Raw genomic sequence first — 19896 nt, forward strand, 5'->3', positions numbered from 1 at the left:
GTCTCCTCTTGTCTTTGCATTGCCCAAGTGCCTGGCATAATGGTGCCCATGCAATTTGTTATGTAATACAGATTTAAAAATAAAATTGCATCCTCTCCCTTACTGTTTAGCAGGGGAAACTTAAACTCGGGCTAGAAAGTACTGAAAGAAAAAATAACTGTCAAGCTTAAGTTCCATTTTCCGGCTCTCCTTCAAAAACAAAGCCCAAATAATGCAATTTATTTTAGTCAGTGGGCACTTTCCTGATGAAGAAAAACAGAGTTTATTGCTGGAAACCAATGCTAAGTATTTTTTAGGCCAAAGTAAAAGGATCTCAGGCAGACATGGGGAATGAGCAACAGAAAAAAATCAGTAAGCAGGTAAATCTACATGGAGTGTGACTGTGTAAAATCATAATAATTATGCCTTTGGGAGGCTAAGAAATGTGTAGTGTTAAAATGTATGACAGTAAGTCAGAAAGAGAAACACAAATATATAACATCACTTATATATGATATCCAGAAAAATAATACAGATGAACATATTTGCAAAACAGAAGCAGAGACACAGGCATAGAGGATGGACGTACGGATACTGGGGGGATGGCCTGGGAGACTGGGAGGGGATATAACTGATTCATTTTGCTGTACAGAAGAAATGAACACAACATTATAAAACAACCATACTCCAATAAAAATTATTAATAACGTAAAAAAATAAAATGTATGACAACAAAACACAAGAGAGGGATAAATATGTTTAAAGTCTTTTAAGGCTGTTGTGTTGTCCGGAAAATAATAAAAAGTACACACTTATAAAATAGTTCATAATTTAACTGTGTTGTAATCTCTGGGGTATCCATTAAAAGTAAAAAAAAAAAAAAAAAAAGTGTACCTAAGAAGTTAATGAGGAAAAGTAGAATAATAAAAACATCTTATTAACAAGAAAGGAAAAGGGGAAGAGAACAGATAAGACAAATATAAAAAATAATAAGATGGTATATTTAAACCCAAATATGAGTAAAGAAACCATTCTTTAAGTACATTAAAAATGTTACCACACTGAAATTTTCTTAACAACAAAACTGTTAGAATAGATTTGTTAAAACCTTCAATATATTTACTTACAAAAGGCTTTCTTTATAAGATGCAGATAAAAAAAAGTTAAAGGATGGAAAAAATAGACAGCATACAATTTGGAAAGTTGTATTAGGCTTTTGTTTTGTTTTTTAAAGAGTTCGGGCAAAGTCCAAGTAATTTCCAACTACTGTCCTTTGCTGATTCTCTCAAAAGTTCATGCCTGGGAAAGAAAGAATAGAGATGATTCTGGAAGGCTGGGGTCCATTTTGATATTGAACTTGAAAGAAGAGCGTACTGAGAAACTTGGGCCACACTTCTGATAAGAAAAGAGTCAGGCAAGCGAATGAATAAATAAACTGGGATACACCCAGACAATGAAGCAGCACTAAAAACAAATCAGTTATCAAGTCATAAACAGACATAAACAGCCTTCTCTGAGGGTACAGTCTAGGGGGGGTCACAAAGAGTCAGGCACAAGTTAGCAACTAAACAACAACATCAATAGCATATATATTTCAATCCCAGTCTCCCAGTCCATCCACCCTCCACCCCCAGTATCTGGGAAGCTTAAATGCAGACGACTGAGTGGAAGAAGTCAGTCTGAAGGCAAAACACCCCATAATTCCAACTACATGACATTCTGAAAAGGCCAAACTGTAAGAGACACTGAGAAGGGTTAGCGGTTGATGGCGGGGAGGTGTGGGTAGTGGGGAAGAGAGAAATGGGTAACCCGTGGAGAATTTCTTGGCCAGTGAAAATATTCTGTATGATAATGATAGACACGCATCATTTACCCAGACCCACAGGACACGTCCAGCGAGAGTGAACGCTAAGGTAAACTGTGGACTTCGGGTGATTATGACATGTCATTATAGGTTCCCTCTCAGTAAAAACTCTTTTGACGGATACCCTGATACCCCTCTTTTGACTGATACTGATAATGGTGAATGAGGGGGAGATGGTGCATGTAACTTCCCTCTCAATTTTGTTTTAAACCTAAAACTGCTCTAAAAAATGGTCTTTAAAAAAATTCAAAGAACCGTACACCATAAAGTAAATTGTACTTATAATTTGTTAATGCATAATTTTGTTTTTATGTCAGACTCTGGATATGTTTAATACATAAATGGCTAACAGGCCACCAAGGTTAATAATGGACTAGCTGTTCCTGACAGAGGTAACCAAAAGGAACACCGGGACCAATCCTCTGAGTGGAACATTACATAGGTGTTCTCAGGCTCATGAACAGGAAGAAAACATTAACCATTTTAAACACACACACACAGTCATTTTTACACATTAAGGGCCCATTAACTCCTGGGGCAAAGTCTCAAATTGCCAGCAGTACCACCATACACATGGAATACAAATCCACCAGAAAATGGAAAAACTAAGTCTCAATTAGGCCCCCTGTGTTCTCTGATTCTCTTGTTTGACTCCACAAATCTCAGAGATAAACTAGGAACAAGCTGCGCCATTAATAAGAGCTGGCAACCAGAAATCCATGCTCATTGGCTATTAAAATTAGAATCAGAGCTGGGTCCCCAACACTGCCAGACAATGATGGACATAATTAAAACATGGAACAAGAAGCTTCTGCCTTCTCAGCCTCCATCTCAAAATGCAGGCCACACTAGAACCAAGGAGAAAGCTACAGAATGTTTTGGTGCTACTGTCTCTTAAAAAAGAAACCGGAAAAAAATAGATACTAGAATATTTTATATATATGGAGGAGATATGAACAAGGAAAAAATTATTCTCCCTGGCATGCAGTCTCCTCCATGGAATCTGCATCTTTGGGCCCACCTTTCCCAGGACCTAGGACAGAGCCTGGAATAAAGCAAGTGCTCCATTGATGGAACTCAATGGAACCATCAGAGAAACATACCAAGGTCACTTGCCAAGGTCACTTGGTGTAGACGATACTCCACTACCGTCATTACCACCCCAAAAAAGTAAGTACCTTAAAGACTAGGAACAAATTCTAAATGACTGCTGAGTGTACACAGAGAAAGAGGAGACAGATGTGCAGAAACCAAAAATGAAATAAGTTTTAGGCAAATCTGACCCAACATAGCAAACCTCAGCCAGTCCTCCCAAGAAAGAATGGATTGGCACATAAACCACTGTTGGCTCTTCCTCAATTAAAACAAGGATGGTTCCCTCTTTCGAGTTAGCACAGTAAAACAAAGCCCTACTTATCTTTCTCGTGGATCCTTTCAGCTGTCATTTTTCAAAATGTTTTAAATCACAAAATAATATTTTCATCATAAAAATCATTTTAAAAATCACTTCTAATTCTACTGCCTAAATTTAATAGCATAATATCAGCATTTTTCATTTTCCTATGTTTATATTTGTTTTTCCTAATGAGAAACCTTCTTTTGAACCCTTAACAATACCTCGTGATCATCCTTCCACATTATTAAATATTCCATTTAACCAAATCTTATCACTGCATCAATTATATTTTCTCTTTTCTGGAGGCAATATCAAGGTGATCCAGTGACTTATTCCCAAGTATCTAAATCCTTCTTCAATCTGCTGCTTGCCCTAACAGTTCTTTCCTTAAACCTGAGACTCCAAGGAAGCACAATGTTTTGCCTCCTGAGCCCCTTTGTTTGAACTGCAATCATTTTATTTAATTGGAGGCCAATCATCTCCCTTTTCTTTCCCCAAATCCAGCTACTCAAAGTCTTATTTTAGTTGTGAACCATATTTAATTGAGATGGTTTCTCAGAAAGTCACAAGACACCGTGTGTGCCTTTGAATGCTTACCCCTGCCTCTGTGCCTTTGAATGCTTACCCCTGCCTCTATTAGTAAATCTTTTTTTCTGAACTTCCACATTTCAAAGGAGTTAAAAATACACCAAGACTGTAAAGCAGTCATCCTTCAATTAAAAATAAATTTTAAAAAGTATACTAGGAGCTTTAAAGACTACCTTCAGAGTCAATTAGCACCAACGAACTTTTATCCAGTCAGTCACTTAGATCAAAGATTCACCTGATGAATGTTTATTTCAATAATGAAGAAACACTACACTGCTAGTATAGAAAGATGAAGGCACTTGGACTTCTTAAATATATAAAATTGAGTCCCTTGATACACAAATGTGGTGCAGAATGATAGCAGATTAGAGTGGATCAGGGGAAAAACACTCTCTCCCTCACTCTTTTAGGTAATGAGTTTGGACCACTGGAGAAGAACACAGGCAGAATGGTCTTTAAAATTTTAAGTGGTTTTTTATCAAGTCTCAGCAGCAGTGTTTTTCCTTGAGAATACATTGCAAAACTTCAATCGAAATCTGAGAACTATGATTCAATAGCCTAACTTGTAGTTAATTCACGGCCTTTCAGAGAATTACCTTATGATTAAGGAAGGGCTAAGTAAATACATCATGGCTGTAACTATGCTATGTAGAACATCTTCAGTAGGTCAGGCATTTTATATCCTTTACTCCTAGTCTTAATGAACTCGGGTGACGAGATAACAGAGGCAGAGGAAGTTAAAAGTGAAACATACTTGGTCACTCAGCTAGTGTCAGAGCCAGGGTTCCTATCCCACGCTTTCTGAGGCCAAAACCGGGGCTCATGGACCAACGACTATAAATAAATCACCCTCCCGGGTCCCCTCAGTTTCATCTGAGACACTGATTGGACAAGCCCAGGGAGAAATATTAATCTTGTTACTAAACACTGCCAGCCTCACCTGCATCCTCGAGGATACTTGGTGGTGAGAGGGAGCCTTCTTAAATGACATCACAGAAAACATCGGCTGTTAGAGGAAGGGAATAGGAAAAAGTCCTCCTTCTTACTTTTGTTCAAAGTGTGCTATGCAAAATGAAACCGTAAATTGGGAAAAAAAGGAATAGAACTAGATGTACAGTCTGATGCCAGGCTCCATCCCAAAGGCAAAGATTCTCAGTTTTGTACATTAAAAGCACTTACAGGGCCTTTAAATATACTGATTCCTGAAAGTACTCGTTCTGAGGCCTGTCCTCAGAAATTCTAATTTGGTCTACAGTGAGGTCCAAGCACCAGAATTTTTTAAAAGTTCTCTAGATGATTAATGGAAAACAGCTTAGAAGCACTGCCCTAGAAGAGATGTGCGCGCGCGCGCGCGCGCGTGTGTGTGTGTGTGTGTGTGTGTGTGTGTGTGTGTGTGTGTGTGAAGCTAAATAGCAAGGAGCAGTTCTTTTCTCTTCTGACATATATCTGGTAAAATCTGGAGCTCAGGGACCTAAAGGTTAGTAGGAAGGACAGACAGCTGGGCTGCGTTACCTGGGCTGTATCCTCCATGAGGCCACGGATCTTCTCCACCACATCGTTGCGCCGGTGCTGGCGCAGGGCGCTAATTAACTGGGCCAGGCTGGCCTCGGGGCCCCGGATGGTCCAGTGCTGCAGCGCTGCGTAGGCGCGCTCGTGGTCCGCCGTGTACCCGTTGGAGAAAGCGGCCACCTCCCTCTCGCTGGCATTGCACAGAAACTGATAGATATCCTTCCACTGGCTTCCCACTTGGGCTGCTACCAGCTTCAGGATGTCAATACCTATACCAGACACAAAACAAAATAAAGAAAAAATACAGAAACATGAGGGCTTTATAGAAGGCCGTTCTGTTTTAACAAACTTAAAGAAGCATGCTTTCCCATGCTCTAATCAAGGGAATGCAGTGTCTTCTAGAAGCACTTGGCATACACCGCCCATCCTTGGGATGAGCTAGCCCCCCTCCTGCAAACGTCACCTCAGGAAAGTGGAACCAGGAGAAGGAGCAACCTGGGAAGAATAATAAATCGCCCCTTAAAGATGTTTTGAAAGCCAAACTCAAAGTACTCAAGGTGATTCCTTTATTTGCTGCTAAAAACTGGAATCAAATAAACAAGAGGCTCCCAGATGAAAGAAAAAAAGGTGACTTCATGAAATCTAGAAAAAGATAAGCCACAGGTTCAAACTGAAGTGGAGTTAATCCCGCACTGTCTGGGTAAAGGGTGTTGAGAGTCAAAGCTATGGTGTCCAGGACACAAACTGACAAACACCCATCTGATCCAGTCCCATTCCTTCTCACGCTTTAAAATACTATACTCAAAGGGCAGCTTTCTCATCTATTATTATTCAATCTCCTAAACTGACTTGCACAGCTATAAATGGAGACAACAGCAAAGTGACAGTATAATAACAATAGCTATTATCTTCCAGATATTATGTGAAGGCATTAACTCCTGGAACATTTTTATAAAATATTAACATTTCAATTGTCTGGGTTAAAAAAAAAAAAAGAAAAAAAGTAAGATAATTTGCCCAATATCACAAAGGTAGGCAGGTTGGCTTTTGAACCCAACTCACTGGATACCGAGTCTTTCTAGCTCATCGGTTACTTGTAAATCCGTCAGCGTGGATCTGTAGTTCCCAGATCTGATGATCAGTGTGTGAAATGCCAAAATCAAATCTTGGGGTCTGATAACTAGGATAAGTACCTGGCATCCACCTGCTGTGAAGTAGGGGCTTTCCTACATGGCAAAATTTGGTGTCCTCCTCTATAAAGCACCATCTCTTTGCAATTATGCATTGGCTTTGCCCAAATTTATCCACTATAACCCCACAGTAAGGGCTCTGGTAGTTACTACCACAGGTGAATGAATCCTCTGAGTCAATACCATATCGTTCAATACTCATACTCACATGCCCAGATATCAGAGTTACTACAGTTAACAATGTCTTGGCTAACTGTAGCTAGCGAAGATGATATGGTATATGTATACACAGTGAAATACTACTCAGCCGTAAAAAAATGAAATAGTGCCATTTGAGCAACACAGATGGACCTAGAGATTATCATACTAAGTAAGTCAGAAACAGACAAATAACACATGGCACCACTTATATATGGTATCTAAAATATGGCACAAATGAACTTAGTTACAAAACAAACAGATTCACAGATGCAGAAACAAACTTATGGTTACCAAAGGGGAAAGGGAGTGAGGGAGGAATTAATTAGGAGTTGGGGATTAGCAGATACAAACTACTATATAAAAAACTGATAAGCAACAAGGTCCTACTGTATAGCATAGGGAACTATATTCAATACCTTGTAATAAACCGCAATGGAAAAGAATCTGAAAAAGAATATATATGCGTCAAACTGAATCACCTCAGTGTACTCCAGAAACTAACGCAACACTGTAAATCAACTATACTTCAATTTTTAAAATAAAAATCTTGAAGAAAAAGTCTTTAAAGCATTTACTACTCAAAAAAAAAAAAAAAAAAAAGGGAGTCACATTCCCAAGTGAAGCTTGGGGAAGAAAGCAAAGGAAGAAGAATTTACCAGGATGGTTAACTGAATTTTTCAATTAACTAGAGGTTAGTCTTGGAGAAGCCAATGGCACCCACTCCAGTACTCTTGCCTGGAGAATCCCATGGATGGAGGAGCCTGGTGGGCTACAGTCCATGGGGTCGCTAAGAGTCAGACAGGACTGAGTGACTGAGCGGCTTCACTTTCACTTTTCACTTTCATGCATTGGAGAAGGAAATGGCAACCCACTCCAGTGTTCTTGCCTGGAGAATCCCAGGGATGGGGGAGCCTCGTGGGCTGCCATCCATGGGGTCGCACAGAGTCGGACACGACTGAGCGACTTAGCAGCAGCAGAGGTTAGTCAGGAGGGGGGAAAAAAAACGGTTTTTGCTCCAATCGTTGTTGAGGAAAATATTTATAAACTATCCATTTGTGCCTAAGAAGAGAGCACTAAGAATTCCAGAAGTGTCCTTGTAAATGGAAGACTCTGTGGTTTGCATAGCCAAGGAAACCTTTCCTCAGTCACAGCATGCTACTGAGGCAGATGATTTGGAAGGCTGCGAATATCCTGAACCAATCCCCTGAAAATGGTTTCGGAAAGTAAGTGCCTGGTAGCAGGCTACTTTCTTGAAAACTATAAAAGTAGGATACCACACTTTGAGAAATGACCGTACTTCTCACACTATTTTCCCTGGCAGTGTGAAATACACTTGAACCCACTGCTTTTTAGTTTTCATAGAAATCTTTAGCGATACATAGTTTTTGATTTCAAGCAAACAGACTTGAAAAAAAAAAAAAAAGTCCTATTTAAAACCCCACAGGTAACTTTCAGAAGCAAACCAGTTCTTTGTGGTTGATGCAGTCGATTCTTCCAAACATGCTTCGTCCCTGAATCTTAATGTAGCTCAATGTGAGGAAGGCCCACAGTGTCTTGCATGGAAACATGACTGTGTTTTCTTGTATGTGGGACCTTTGCTTAAGTCTTCGTGATGCCACTGACAGTGTGGCTTTGGGCAAACCACTAACTGTCATGTTCATTTCCTCATTTGTACAGTGGAGATACTCAGGATGGTCCCTGGGGATGAGCTGATTAACATTTTCTATAGAGTCGATTTATTTTTGGAAGTACCCCATCATTATAAATGCTCCATACACTGAGCACTACAACTTAAGACAAAATGCATTTCTGATGCAAACACACAGGCTTTATGGAGTAATTATAGAGTTTAAAAGGCTTACGCTTAACAATAGCTTCTTCTTCCGAAAGCCAGCATTTATACTTTTTTTCAGCCACAAAAATTACAAAAGAAAAAAAAAAAAGCAAAACACGAAGAATGGGTGCAACGAGATTTTCCTTCAACTAAGATTGACTGGAAGCTAAATTTAAGGACCATGAATCATGTTTCACCTTATTCTTTTACTATGTAAACATGGAGTCAACTCATGTGAACCAGCCTGGCCCCTCCCACTGTAGAGCCGATAAAGACAAAGAAGGCAGAAGGCAACCACTGGCTCTGGAGACCCCAGCCTCTCAGCCTAGCACAGGATCACAGCCACCACAGATGAAGACCAGTCTGAACTAGCCCATGACTCTAGGTATACCTTGCCCAATCCCACCATCGCCACCAAAGGGAAAAGAAAAACCTGCAGAGTATTTCAAGAGTATTCACTGGGCAGCCACTGTGTGTTAACTGTGTTTGCTGGACTGAAAGCCCTTGTGAGATTTTCAGACAAAGAGTTTAGCACCAAGAAAATGAAGTCATGCCAATGGAGCACAAAATTTGATGGGATCTGAAAGTGTTCTTTGTTTAGAAAAAAAAGTTTCAGGCAAAATCAGTAATACAAGTATAGGAAATGCAGTAGAATGATTAACTGAGATCACTACCTCTGGGGAGGGAGGGGGGCATTACTGGACAGGTGCACAGAGGGGACTTCAAAGGTATTCACAAGGTCCAACTTCCAAAGCTGCATGGTGGGAGAACAGGTCTCTGTATTTTATTACTGTACTTGATATTTATTTTTATTTTATTACTACTTTTAAAGCTATATATGTAACACATATAACACTTCTACAGACATGTATTCATATACAACTCATATATATACATACTGTTACGTGGATATATAAATTTTCTTCAACTGTTTAATTTTATTGGTGAGGAATCTCATGGAGAAAGATTAATGACCAGTTTTAAGGCTGCCTAGCTAGCTAGTGGTACCTCTGCTGTGGACTGTGTGGAATGGGGTGTCATAGAGGAACATTATTATTTGCTTGAATTCTGCTCCTCGGGCACAGTCCACATATGAATGCACTCAGGGGTGGCCATGACGTGTGTGCTTCTTCCTGGCCTGTTATTACTGACCAAGCAGATGCTGGGAAAGTTTTTCTCTGAGGATACCAACTATAGTTCTTTAAACTATGGTCCCTAAAAAAAAAAAAAAAAAGGAAGTTTCAGCAAGCTTTTTCTGTACAGGGCAAAAGTAAATACTGAGAACTATACAGTTTCTGATGCAGGTTCTCAATTCTGTTGTTAGCTGACAGCAGCCATAAGCAACACAAATGAGCCCATGTGCTGTAGTTCTGCCACCTTTGAGATGGTAGCATTTTAAACTGCTTTAAACCAGGATGTACGGCATGAAAACAGCAAAGAGACAAATGTGTTTAGCATAAGCTTTTTGCTGGTACTACATTCCCATCAGTTGCAAGAGTGAAGTATCAAATGGCAAAAAGACTTAGAAAAGCACTGTGTTAAAAGAAACACACACAAAACTGAAAGGTCCTATTCCAATGATTAACCTCACTGTGAAATGCTAGTGAAATTGAGATTGAGACCAAGTCTTTGCTTGGCAGGGTGTCCTGGTCATCTGTCCATCAGAGTTCTGAGAATTTTCATTGAAGACAGTCACTAGGTGTTGAATTAATCTTAACTTATTTAGCCGAACTTCTTTTTCCTTAGGTTGAAAAGCAATATAATTGTCAACCCATGAAAGGCTGACTGATGGGCAATGAGGTTAACTTTGCTTTTTTTGTGTTTGCAGGTCCTGGAGCTCTGGGGAATGGTAGAAGTTTCTAAAGAAGTCATTGAAGGAGACAAGTCCTATAAACCAGGGGCTACACTAGCCAGGGGCTGCATCTGAGAAGGTGGGCCTGGCCCAAGGGAAATGGCTTGTGATTTTTAAGGTGCCAAGTAGTAGAAAGATCACGAACTTATAAATCCCAAGATATGGTTTCAAACTCTGTGACCTGTTAGTTGTGTGACTTTGGGGCAAATGACTTCTAAGATTTCAGTGTCTTCATCAGTAAAATGAAAATACCACTTCCTATTTCATAGGCCAGATAAGGAGATGGATGGGGTCAAGTGTTAAAACTATAAAGCACCCTGGTTTTCTCCTTCCTCTGTTTCTTGCACTTCTGGACCACAGTCACTGGAGCAACGAATCTGAAAGGTAGGAGTTCTACAAAGACAAGCTGTTAGCACCAGGATCACGGGCACTGAACGATGAAGCCAGGCTCCAGCATCCCAACCTCCTGGGTTTCTTGAAATCTTTCTAGTATGTGTCCGAAGGGGCATCATTGCACAAGACAATAGCCACTCACAAAAAGGGACAGGTGAAAGGTCAGTGCCGCCTCCCCTGCCACACGCAGAGCATCAAGATAGCACTTGGGGGCTCCCTCTTCTGAGTGAGCAGACTGCCCAGCTCCACCCTGAGGGAGCTCAAGAAAAAGGCATGAGGTTATCGTGAAAGACACAGTATCTTCCCAAACATTATAAAACCCTGAGTTAGATATAATCTGGGTGACAACCCTCACTGGAGGCTCATTTCTTTTCAAGCTCCATGTCAATGCCAGCATGTAAGAAAGGGTTCATCCTCTTTTAATAACAACCTGAACTGACTTTTATAAATAAAGTATTAAAGCTTCTTTCTTTTGGAGATAAACATCTGAAATGAGCGCCATCATTAAGAAGCCACTGTAAAGCTTTCTCTGGAAGAGACACAAACAACGGTGATGAAAGAACTGGGGGAAACAGAGGTCGTGTGGACCCCACGATACAGCCCTCTGAATTCCATGCTACACAACCACGAGGTACAGGAATGAGTACATCGAAGGGATGAATGTGTTTAGTATAAGCTTTTTGCTGGTACTACATTCTCATCATTTAAAAAGATTTCCACTGCATCTCCCATCCTTGTGAAATGTACAGCAGTTCTCATTATCCTTCTAGAAAAAGAAGTGGGGGAAGAGGAGGGACAAATAATGGAAAAACTCTCATGGAGGCAATTAGTACACAAACTCTTCCCAGGATAGATGACTCCACAGTTATCCCTGTGTTGGTTTCTACACACACACACACACACACACACACACACACACATACACACACAGAGTCTCCTGAGACATACATGTAGAAAACAGGACACATGAGCTCAAAACCACTTCACTTCTACCTGCAGCCTGACTCCTCACCCCAAACATGCTCTTCACCAACACATGTTGTAATCTCAAGTTTGCCAACAGCAGACACAGGGCAAAGATGGACACAGCACATAAAATGTCTGTATAGAGCAATGTAGGTCAAGTTCAGAAATCTGAATAAAAGCCTAGCTTTAGCATTCCATGATGCCCTCTACAATGGTCATGTTCTCAGAGATGTCTTTTCTGGACCTCTTTTGCCTGAGCCCCATGCCTGCTCTCACCACCATGATCCCCACCAACTCCTGGAACCTAGCAATAATAAAAAGTACAATGAGTATCTCTGAACAAATGAATGAATGAATGGGAGCCATTCTGTCATCCCGTCCCTCTTGCCTAAACTGCTCACCCTCGCCATTTATCATCCCCTTAGTCTGTAACTTAAACCCCTGAGAATGTAAGGGACCAAAGGCTATCACATCCTTGCTGTGTGGTCTAGCCAGGTCGACAGTCTTTATCATCACCAGAAGTTAGGCCAACATGTGGCTGTCAGTGAGGGGAACCCAGGCTTCCTGGCACAGGAGCCCAGCTGTCGTGCAAGAACGTGTCCCTCTGCCAGGGGTTCCACGGAGGGGGGTCCACTGTTTGTACATCTGAGCCCAGAGCTCATGAGGCAAAGAGGTCCCACCAGGGTGGAAACCTCCTCCAGAGATAAGCTATCCAAGCCATGGTCTGACTGGCCTGATAATACAGTAAATGCTCCTAAAAGCAGACACCCCACACATGAATGTGCTTTGCAGTAACCAGCATGTCATAGGATGGTTAGAACATGCTCTATCGGGACTTCCCTGGCAACCCAGTGGTTAAGACTCTGTGCTTCCACTGCAGGGGGCACAGGCTGGATCTCTGGTGGAGGAGCTAAGATCCCGCATGGTCAAAAAATAACTATAAAAACACACTGTATCTATAACGATCACTCCCAAAAGCATCACACAGAAAACTGCTTCATCCACACCAGGAACTTGGTTTGCCCCAAGTTAAAAATAGTCCTTCCCTGTGGAGGTGAAAAGCTGGGGGAACTGTTTCGATTTCATCTGAAACCCTAACGTGGTTTCCAAGGCAGAATTCATCACTATCTTGTTGAAGGTTCAATGGGCAATCATTACAAGCTCAGATGAATCTAGGGAGCCGCTAAAAACCACCGTGCAAAGGTCTCGCGGTTAACAGAGGAACTGTTTACCAAGGGCAAATTCTGTCAAGACAGTAGATGGTTTTCCAGATGAAAGATATCAATTTCACTGATGCTGTGAGGACAACTAATAACCTTTTTTCATTTCTCAGAGGAACACACACAAAAAAACACAAAGCCAAAAATGCCCTCTTCCTTCATCTTAGCCTGTATCTGAAGATGCTGATTTATTCATTCAACGAAAATGCACTGAGCCCTTACTGAGCATCAGACACAATTCTAGGCACTGGGCAGTGGCAATGAATGAAGCAATCCTTCCCTGGTAAAGCCTACATTCAGTTGAGGGATATGGGAAGTAATGAAATATTCCATGTGCTGGACAGCCAGCCAGGAGAGCTAGGGACGAAAAGAGAGCAAAGGGAAAGTGATGGAGCAGGCTGGGCTGCAATTTTAGATATGGGCCTGCTCCCTGGTATCTCAGAGAAGGGTCCACTGAGCTAACGTTGGAATCAAGCCTTAGAGGTGAGGGAGCGAGCCCTGTGGAGAGAATACCAGGTGTGAAGGGAGGAAGGCCGGTGTGGCTGGAGCAAGTCAGCCATGGGGAACATGGTGGGCACCGGAGGCTGGAGCTGACTGGCTGGGAGGGGAGCACAGACCACACTGGGCCTCCAGGCTGCTGCTGTGCATGCAATGGAAAGTCACTGGGGTCTTTGACTTTTCAATGACACGAAAGTCACTATCTGACTTACATCAAACAGGATCACTCTAGCCATTGTGTCAAGAATAAACTAAAACAGCCACAGGCAAAAGCGGATCGACCAGTTAAGATGTCAAGACAATGATTCAAGAGAGAGGTGACAGTGGCTTGGGCCAGGGTGGTGGTTGAGAAAAGGAGGGGAAATGGTCGGCTTCTGCATCTGTTTTGAAGATAGAGCAGGTGGGATTGGCTAACGGATCTAATATGGGGTGAGAAAGAAGCAAAGGAGTTAAAGATGATTCTAACACGCGTGCGTGCTCAGTCGTGTCCGACTCTTGGCAACCCCATGGACTGCAGCCCACCAGGCTTTTCTGTCCTTGAAATTCTCCAGGCAAGAATACAGGAGTGGGTTGCCATTTCTAACTCCAGGGGATCTTCCCAACCTAGCAGACTTTAAGGTCTGCTTAGGGCTTCCCTGCTGGCTCAGACAGTAAAGAGTCTGTCTACAATGCCGGAGACCTGGGTTCGATCCCTGGGTCGGGAAGATCCGCTGGAGAAGTAAATGGCAATCCACTCCAGCACTATTGCCTGGAAAATCCCATGGACAGAGGAGCCTGATAGGTTACGTCCATGGGGTCGCAAAGAGTCAGACACGACTGAGCGACTTCACTTTCACTTTCACTTTAATCAGGGGGAACACTGGAGGCGCTATCTGCTGCATTGGGTAACTGATGTGGACTGGATGGTTCAGGATTCAGATTTTCCCATCTGAACTGGAAGGTGCCTACTGGACATCTGGGTCCGTCAGGCAGGTGGGAGGCATTCTGCCTGAGTTCAGGTGCAGGATCCAGGCTGGGAAGATGTACCTGGAAATGACCAGCGGATAAATGGTATGTAAAGCCATGGGTCACCCAGGGAGGGAATCTGTGCGGGTGGAGCCTGCTCTCCATTATTCAGAGGTGGGGTCCAAGAGGAGGACCTAGCCGAGGAGTTGAAGAAGGAATAGCCAGAAGGGTGGGAGGAGACCCAAAGGAACCAAGAAAGGAGCCCAGGGAGCCAACTGGCCACAGCGAAAAACTCAGAACTGAACAACACAGTTAGAATCAGGCCGTCAGACTTTATGGAAAAGAGGCAGGACTAGGGCTAAAACATTGCCACCATATTTTAGACATTCAAAGATATCTGAAAGTACTTTTTAAAAATTGAAGTACAGCTGATTTATAATGTTTCAGGTATACAGCAAAGTAATTCAGATTTACAGACAGGCTGACAAATAGATAGATACTCTTATTCAGATTCTTTTCCAGTATAGGCTATTACAAGATATTGAATACAGTTCCTTGTGCTATATGGTAGGGCCTTGTCGTTTATCTATTTTATATATAGGGAAAGTGAAAGTCACTCAGTCATGTCCCACTCTTTGCGACTCCATGGACTTCTGTCCATGGAATTCTCCAGGACAGAAAACTGCAGTGGGTAGCCTTTCCCTTCTCCAAGGGATCTTCCCAACCCAGGGATCAAACCCAGGTCTCCCACATTGCAGGTGGATTCTTTCCCAGCTGAGCCACAGGGAAGCCCTATATATAGTAGTGTGTAGCTGTTAATCCCAAACTCCTAATTTATCCCTCACTCACCCCTTCTCCCTTTGGTAACCACACATTTGTTCTCCATATCTGTGAGCCTGTTTTGTAAATAAGTTCATTTGTATCATTTTTTTTAGATTCTACATATAAGTGATCTGTTTTTAATCAATGCCTTTCCATAGCTTGGTTGCAGTGTTTGTTTTTTTTTTCCTCCTTGCTGCTGCTGCTGCTAAGTCACCTCAGTCATGTCTGACTCTGTGCGACCCCATAGATGGCAGCCCACCAGGCTCCTCCGTCCATGGGATTCTCCAGGCAAGAGTACTGGAGTGGGGTGCCATTGCCTTCTTCTTTTTTCTCCTTATTGGAGTATAAACAGTACATCCCACAATCAGTGGCATCTTTAATTTGACAAAATATAGTAAGAATTTCTTTTTAATTTATAAACTTGAACCCACCTACTTTTTACAATTTGACATATTAGCAACCCAACACATCAAATTCTGTACACACACTGCAAGGGTAACAACTAATTACTCGTGAAGAACAATCAACAGAATTCTAGCAACTCTTCCTCCTCTGCAAAATCTGCTTACATAAACCTGACCAGGTTGATTCAAGGACACTCACTGGTAAGGGACTTTTTTTCCCTGCTTATATTTTCGCCCTACGTGGTGAAAATGCTGATGTGTTTTTCCAGTATCCCAAATAGCTTAAATTCAAAAACTGTTAGTTAGATAAATGAGAGACTAAAATATACATCAAAAACAAATATGCTCAGTAGTTCAGTCGTGTCTGACTCTTCGGAACTCTAGGGACTGTAGCTAGCCAGGCTCCTCTGTCCATGGGATTTTCCCAGCAAGAGTAACAGGAGTGGGTTGCCGTTTCCTCCTCCATAAAACATAAATACTGTCCTCTAAAGTCTAGAGGAAGAAGTCACCATAGGGTGGGCCTGGGGAGGACAGCGGCCTTCCAAGGGCAGAGGCCACACCTCCCTCCACTCTGCACGAGCTAATGCTTTTGAAGTTGTTGCGGTAAGAGGCTTTTCTCCTGCAATGGCTGTGTGTGCTTTATAATTCTCAAACATCCTAGAATCCACTGAAAGGTGCCGTCTGCTGCAAACAGCATTACTGGAAGCAGAGGTGGCAAAGACAGAGGGTGGGGAGTGGGGAACTGGAAGGCAGCCCGCCTGTTCCTGCCTGTTCCCTGTGAGATGACTGCAACCCTAAGGACACAGCAAGGACCGGGCAGCCTCGTCAGTGGAAGAATCTGCTCCCTTCAGCCCGGCTCCCCGGTGTTTACACTTCAAGTCTACTTGCCATAGGAAATTTGGGCTGACAGACAGGATGACCGTCTGGAATCTGGAGTCCAGGAGGCTTCTGGCAAAGCAAGGGGGGTTTCTTGGTTGCAGCTGCTGCTGCTGCTGCCATCCAGGGCTGAGAAAAGCACTACCAAGTTCAACAGATTTGAGCTCCTATGAGCACAACTCCATCACCTCAGACTTCTTTGAAACAGCTTTTCTGTTTCCAAACGGCCCTCAGAGCCTGCAGCCCTTGGGTACCTGGCTTGAGAATGCTTCCACTGCAAGAAATCCAAGAAAAAGGGAAAAGGAGGTAATCGGAGTGGCTTCCGTGGAGGCAAACTCATTACTGATGACAATTTTATGGTTGTTTTATTTCAGAACAAGTTGGGTTTTGCTAAGGGAAGTAAATTTTTCTTGATTGGGCATGGTTAAAAAAAAAAAAGTCAACCACAGAAACCTAGAAATTTCTAACATTGGAAAAATTAAAATCAAGATTTTTTTATAAATCCAGACTCTGAGAATCAGAGAGCAGTGTCCAGAGTCAGATCGGTGCCTGGGATTAAAACCTGGCACTACTTCTTTATATGACCCTGGGCAAGTGACTCTCTGCACCTCGGTTTTCCCACCAGTTAGAACTGGACATGGAACAACAGACTGGTTCCAAATAGGAAAAGGAGTACGTCAAGGCTGTATATTGTCACCCTGCTTATTTAACTTCTATGCAGAGTACATCATGAGAAACACTGGGCTGGAAGAAGCACAAGCTAGAATCAAGATTGCCAGGATAAATATCAATAACCTCAGATAGGCAGATGACACCACCCTTATGGCAGAAAGTGAAGAGGAACTAAAAAGCCTTGTGATGAAAGTGAAAGAGGAGAGTGAAAGAGTTGGCTTAAAGCTCAACATTCAGAAAACTAAGATCATGGCATCTGGTCCCATCACTTCATGGCAAATAGATGGGGAAACAGTGGAAACAGTGTCAGACTTTATTTTGGGGGGCTCCAAAATCACTGCAGATGGTGATTGCAGCCATGAAATTAAAAGACACTTATTCCTTGGAAGGAAAGTTATGACCAACCTAGATAGCATATTCAAAAGCAGAGACATTATTTTGCCAACAAAGATCTGTCTAGTCAAGGCTATGGTTTTTCCAGTGGTCATGTATAGAAGTGAGAGTTGGACAGTGAAGAAAGCTGAGTGCCGAAGAATTGATGCTTTTGAACTGTGGTGTTGGAGAAGACTCTTGCAAGTCCCTTAGACTGCAAGGAGATCCAACCAGTCCATCCTAAAGGAGATCAGTCCTGAGTGTTCTTTGGAAGGACTGATGTAAAGCTGAAACTCAAGTACTTTGGCCACCTCATGTGAAGAGTTGACCCAGTGGAAAAGCCTCTGATGCTGGGAGGGATTGGGGGCAGGAGGAGAAGGGGACAACAGAGGATGAGATGGCTGGATGGCATCACCGACTCAATGGACATGAGTTTGGGTGAACTCCAGGGGTTGGTGATGAACAGGGAGGCCTGGCATGCTGCGATTCATGGGGTTGCAAAGAGTCGGACACGACTGAGCAACTGAACTGAAAATGGCGATGGCAGTAGCTCACCTCATAGGGTTAAGAAAATTAAGTTAAACTTATAAAAATGTTTAGAACAGGATATGGCATTCAGTAAGGTTGATAGCTCGCCAGATTCCTCTGTCCATGGGATTTCCTGGGCAAGAATACTAGAGTGGGTTGCCATTTCTTTCTCCAGGGGATCGTCCCGACCCAGGGATCAAACCAGAGTCTCTTGTGTCTCTGGCATTTGACAGGAGGATGCTTTACTGACTGAGCCTCCACGGAAGCCTAAGGACGGTCCCAGTCTTTGTTAAAGAAAAGTGGACGATGAAAACTTAATGGTGGCAGAAACCCTTCTTATAAGGTTAGAAAATTATATTAGAAAGTCACAGTTTATTTGGGTGATTTGCACCCCCAAATCACCTCAAGATCTTGCCTGTGTTGGTAGTAGCAAACACCCCCTAGTCCCACCTCAGAGAAACGTGGAAAAGTACTCATTATTGAATTCCTAATGCACTTCATTTGTTCTTCATTTCTGAACACTGCTTATGGTGGCTTTAATAATTCAGATGAAATGTTATGTCACTCCTGAAATCTGATTGAAAAGTATATTAATGTTGTTCAGATACATCCAGGGCACAGCTTCCAGTTACTCAGCATTTGTCCCCAACCAACCCCTGCAACTTCGGGGAAATATTTATAAGAGAAACAATCACAATTCCCTTCCTACAATTTGTTTCTCACTGCTTCTCCTGGAAAGAGGGGGAAGTTCTGCAGAGTTGTGAAACCGGGAAATGGTCTTCCTTCATAAGCCCAATAAAGGCCAGTTCGATCCCGAGTCTGACGCCTGGTTTGGGAAGATCTCACATGCCACAGGGGAACTAAGCCCTGCACCACAACTGCTGAGCCTGTGCTCGAGAGTCTGAGAGCGGCAGCTACTGCAGCCCGAGTGCCGTCGAGCCTGTGCACAACAAGAGAAGCCACTGTAATAAGAAGCCTGTGCATCGCAGCTAGAGAGGACCCCTGCCCGCCGCAGCTAGAGAGAGCCCTTGTGCAGAGACGAAGGAAGATCCAGCACAAACAAAATTAAACAAATGAATAAAAATTTGAACAAAGACCAGTTCTCCCACAATGGACCGAGCTCAAAGGAGTACAGTGCCAACTGGCCAAACAGAAAACTGCTATGACTTTAGAAGTAAAGGAAACCTACAAAACACACAAAATGCCACAGCATTCTCAGTCTCCCTTCCTCCTGGCCACATAAGACCTCATCTTGTGTTTCCAGCACTAGGATTCCATGAAAGTAGGGTAGCAGCTTTGTGGAATTCAACTTTAAAACCATAAATCCATAAGGGGCGAGAGGACACCCCCACCACCAAAAAAAGAGATGCTCTTGTTGATGAGAAAGGTGGGAACCACTGGTCTGGCTTCAGAGTGCTGGGGTCTACAGGGCATTCAGGAACACAGCACCATCTGCTTAAGGTGAGCCAAGGGTAAGTGAAGTCTTACATGACCTCTTATGCAGAACACCCAGGACTAGGTGATTTTATCCTCACCCTTATCCTCCTGAACAATTCAGTGTGAAATGGATAAGGACCAGAAAATGATCTTACTATACAGGATTATCTGCTGCCCAGAACTCACTGCAATCAGATCAACAAGGTATTGTTTCCAGAGGCCTCTCTGAGCACCTGGAAAGGTTTTTCTGAAACAGAACCTCTCTTTGTTATGGGATTTTACCTGAGTGTACCTTTGAGGACAGCAATTTGGAAAGACGAGATCTTCCTTAAAAAAAAAAAATTAAATAT

General features: G+C 42.6%; 1 protein-coding gene across 1 annotated transcript in view; it reads right to left on the reverse strand.

Annotated features, from left to right (window-relative positions):
• The window catches only part of TNFRSF21 (TNF receptor superfamily member 21), a 64514-nt gene that overhangs the window by 21541 nt on the left and 23077 nt on the right, over positions 1-19896 (reverse strand). The window contains exon 4 of the mRNA XM_069563351.1: positions 5340-5605. Coding sequence (XP_069419452.1) covers positions 5340-5605 — 266 coding nt within the window. The remainder of the gene's footprint in view (positions 1-5339; positions 5606-19896) is intronic.

The sequence above is a fragment of the Ovis canadensis genome, chromosome 20 (genome assembly GCF_042477335.2).
Source record: "Ovis canadensis isolate MfBH-ARS-UI-01 breed Bighorn chromosome 20, ARS-UI_OviCan_v2, whole genome shotgun sequence".
NCBI lineage: Eukaryota > Metazoa > Chordata > Mammalia > Artiodactyla > Bovidae > Ovis > Ovis canadensis.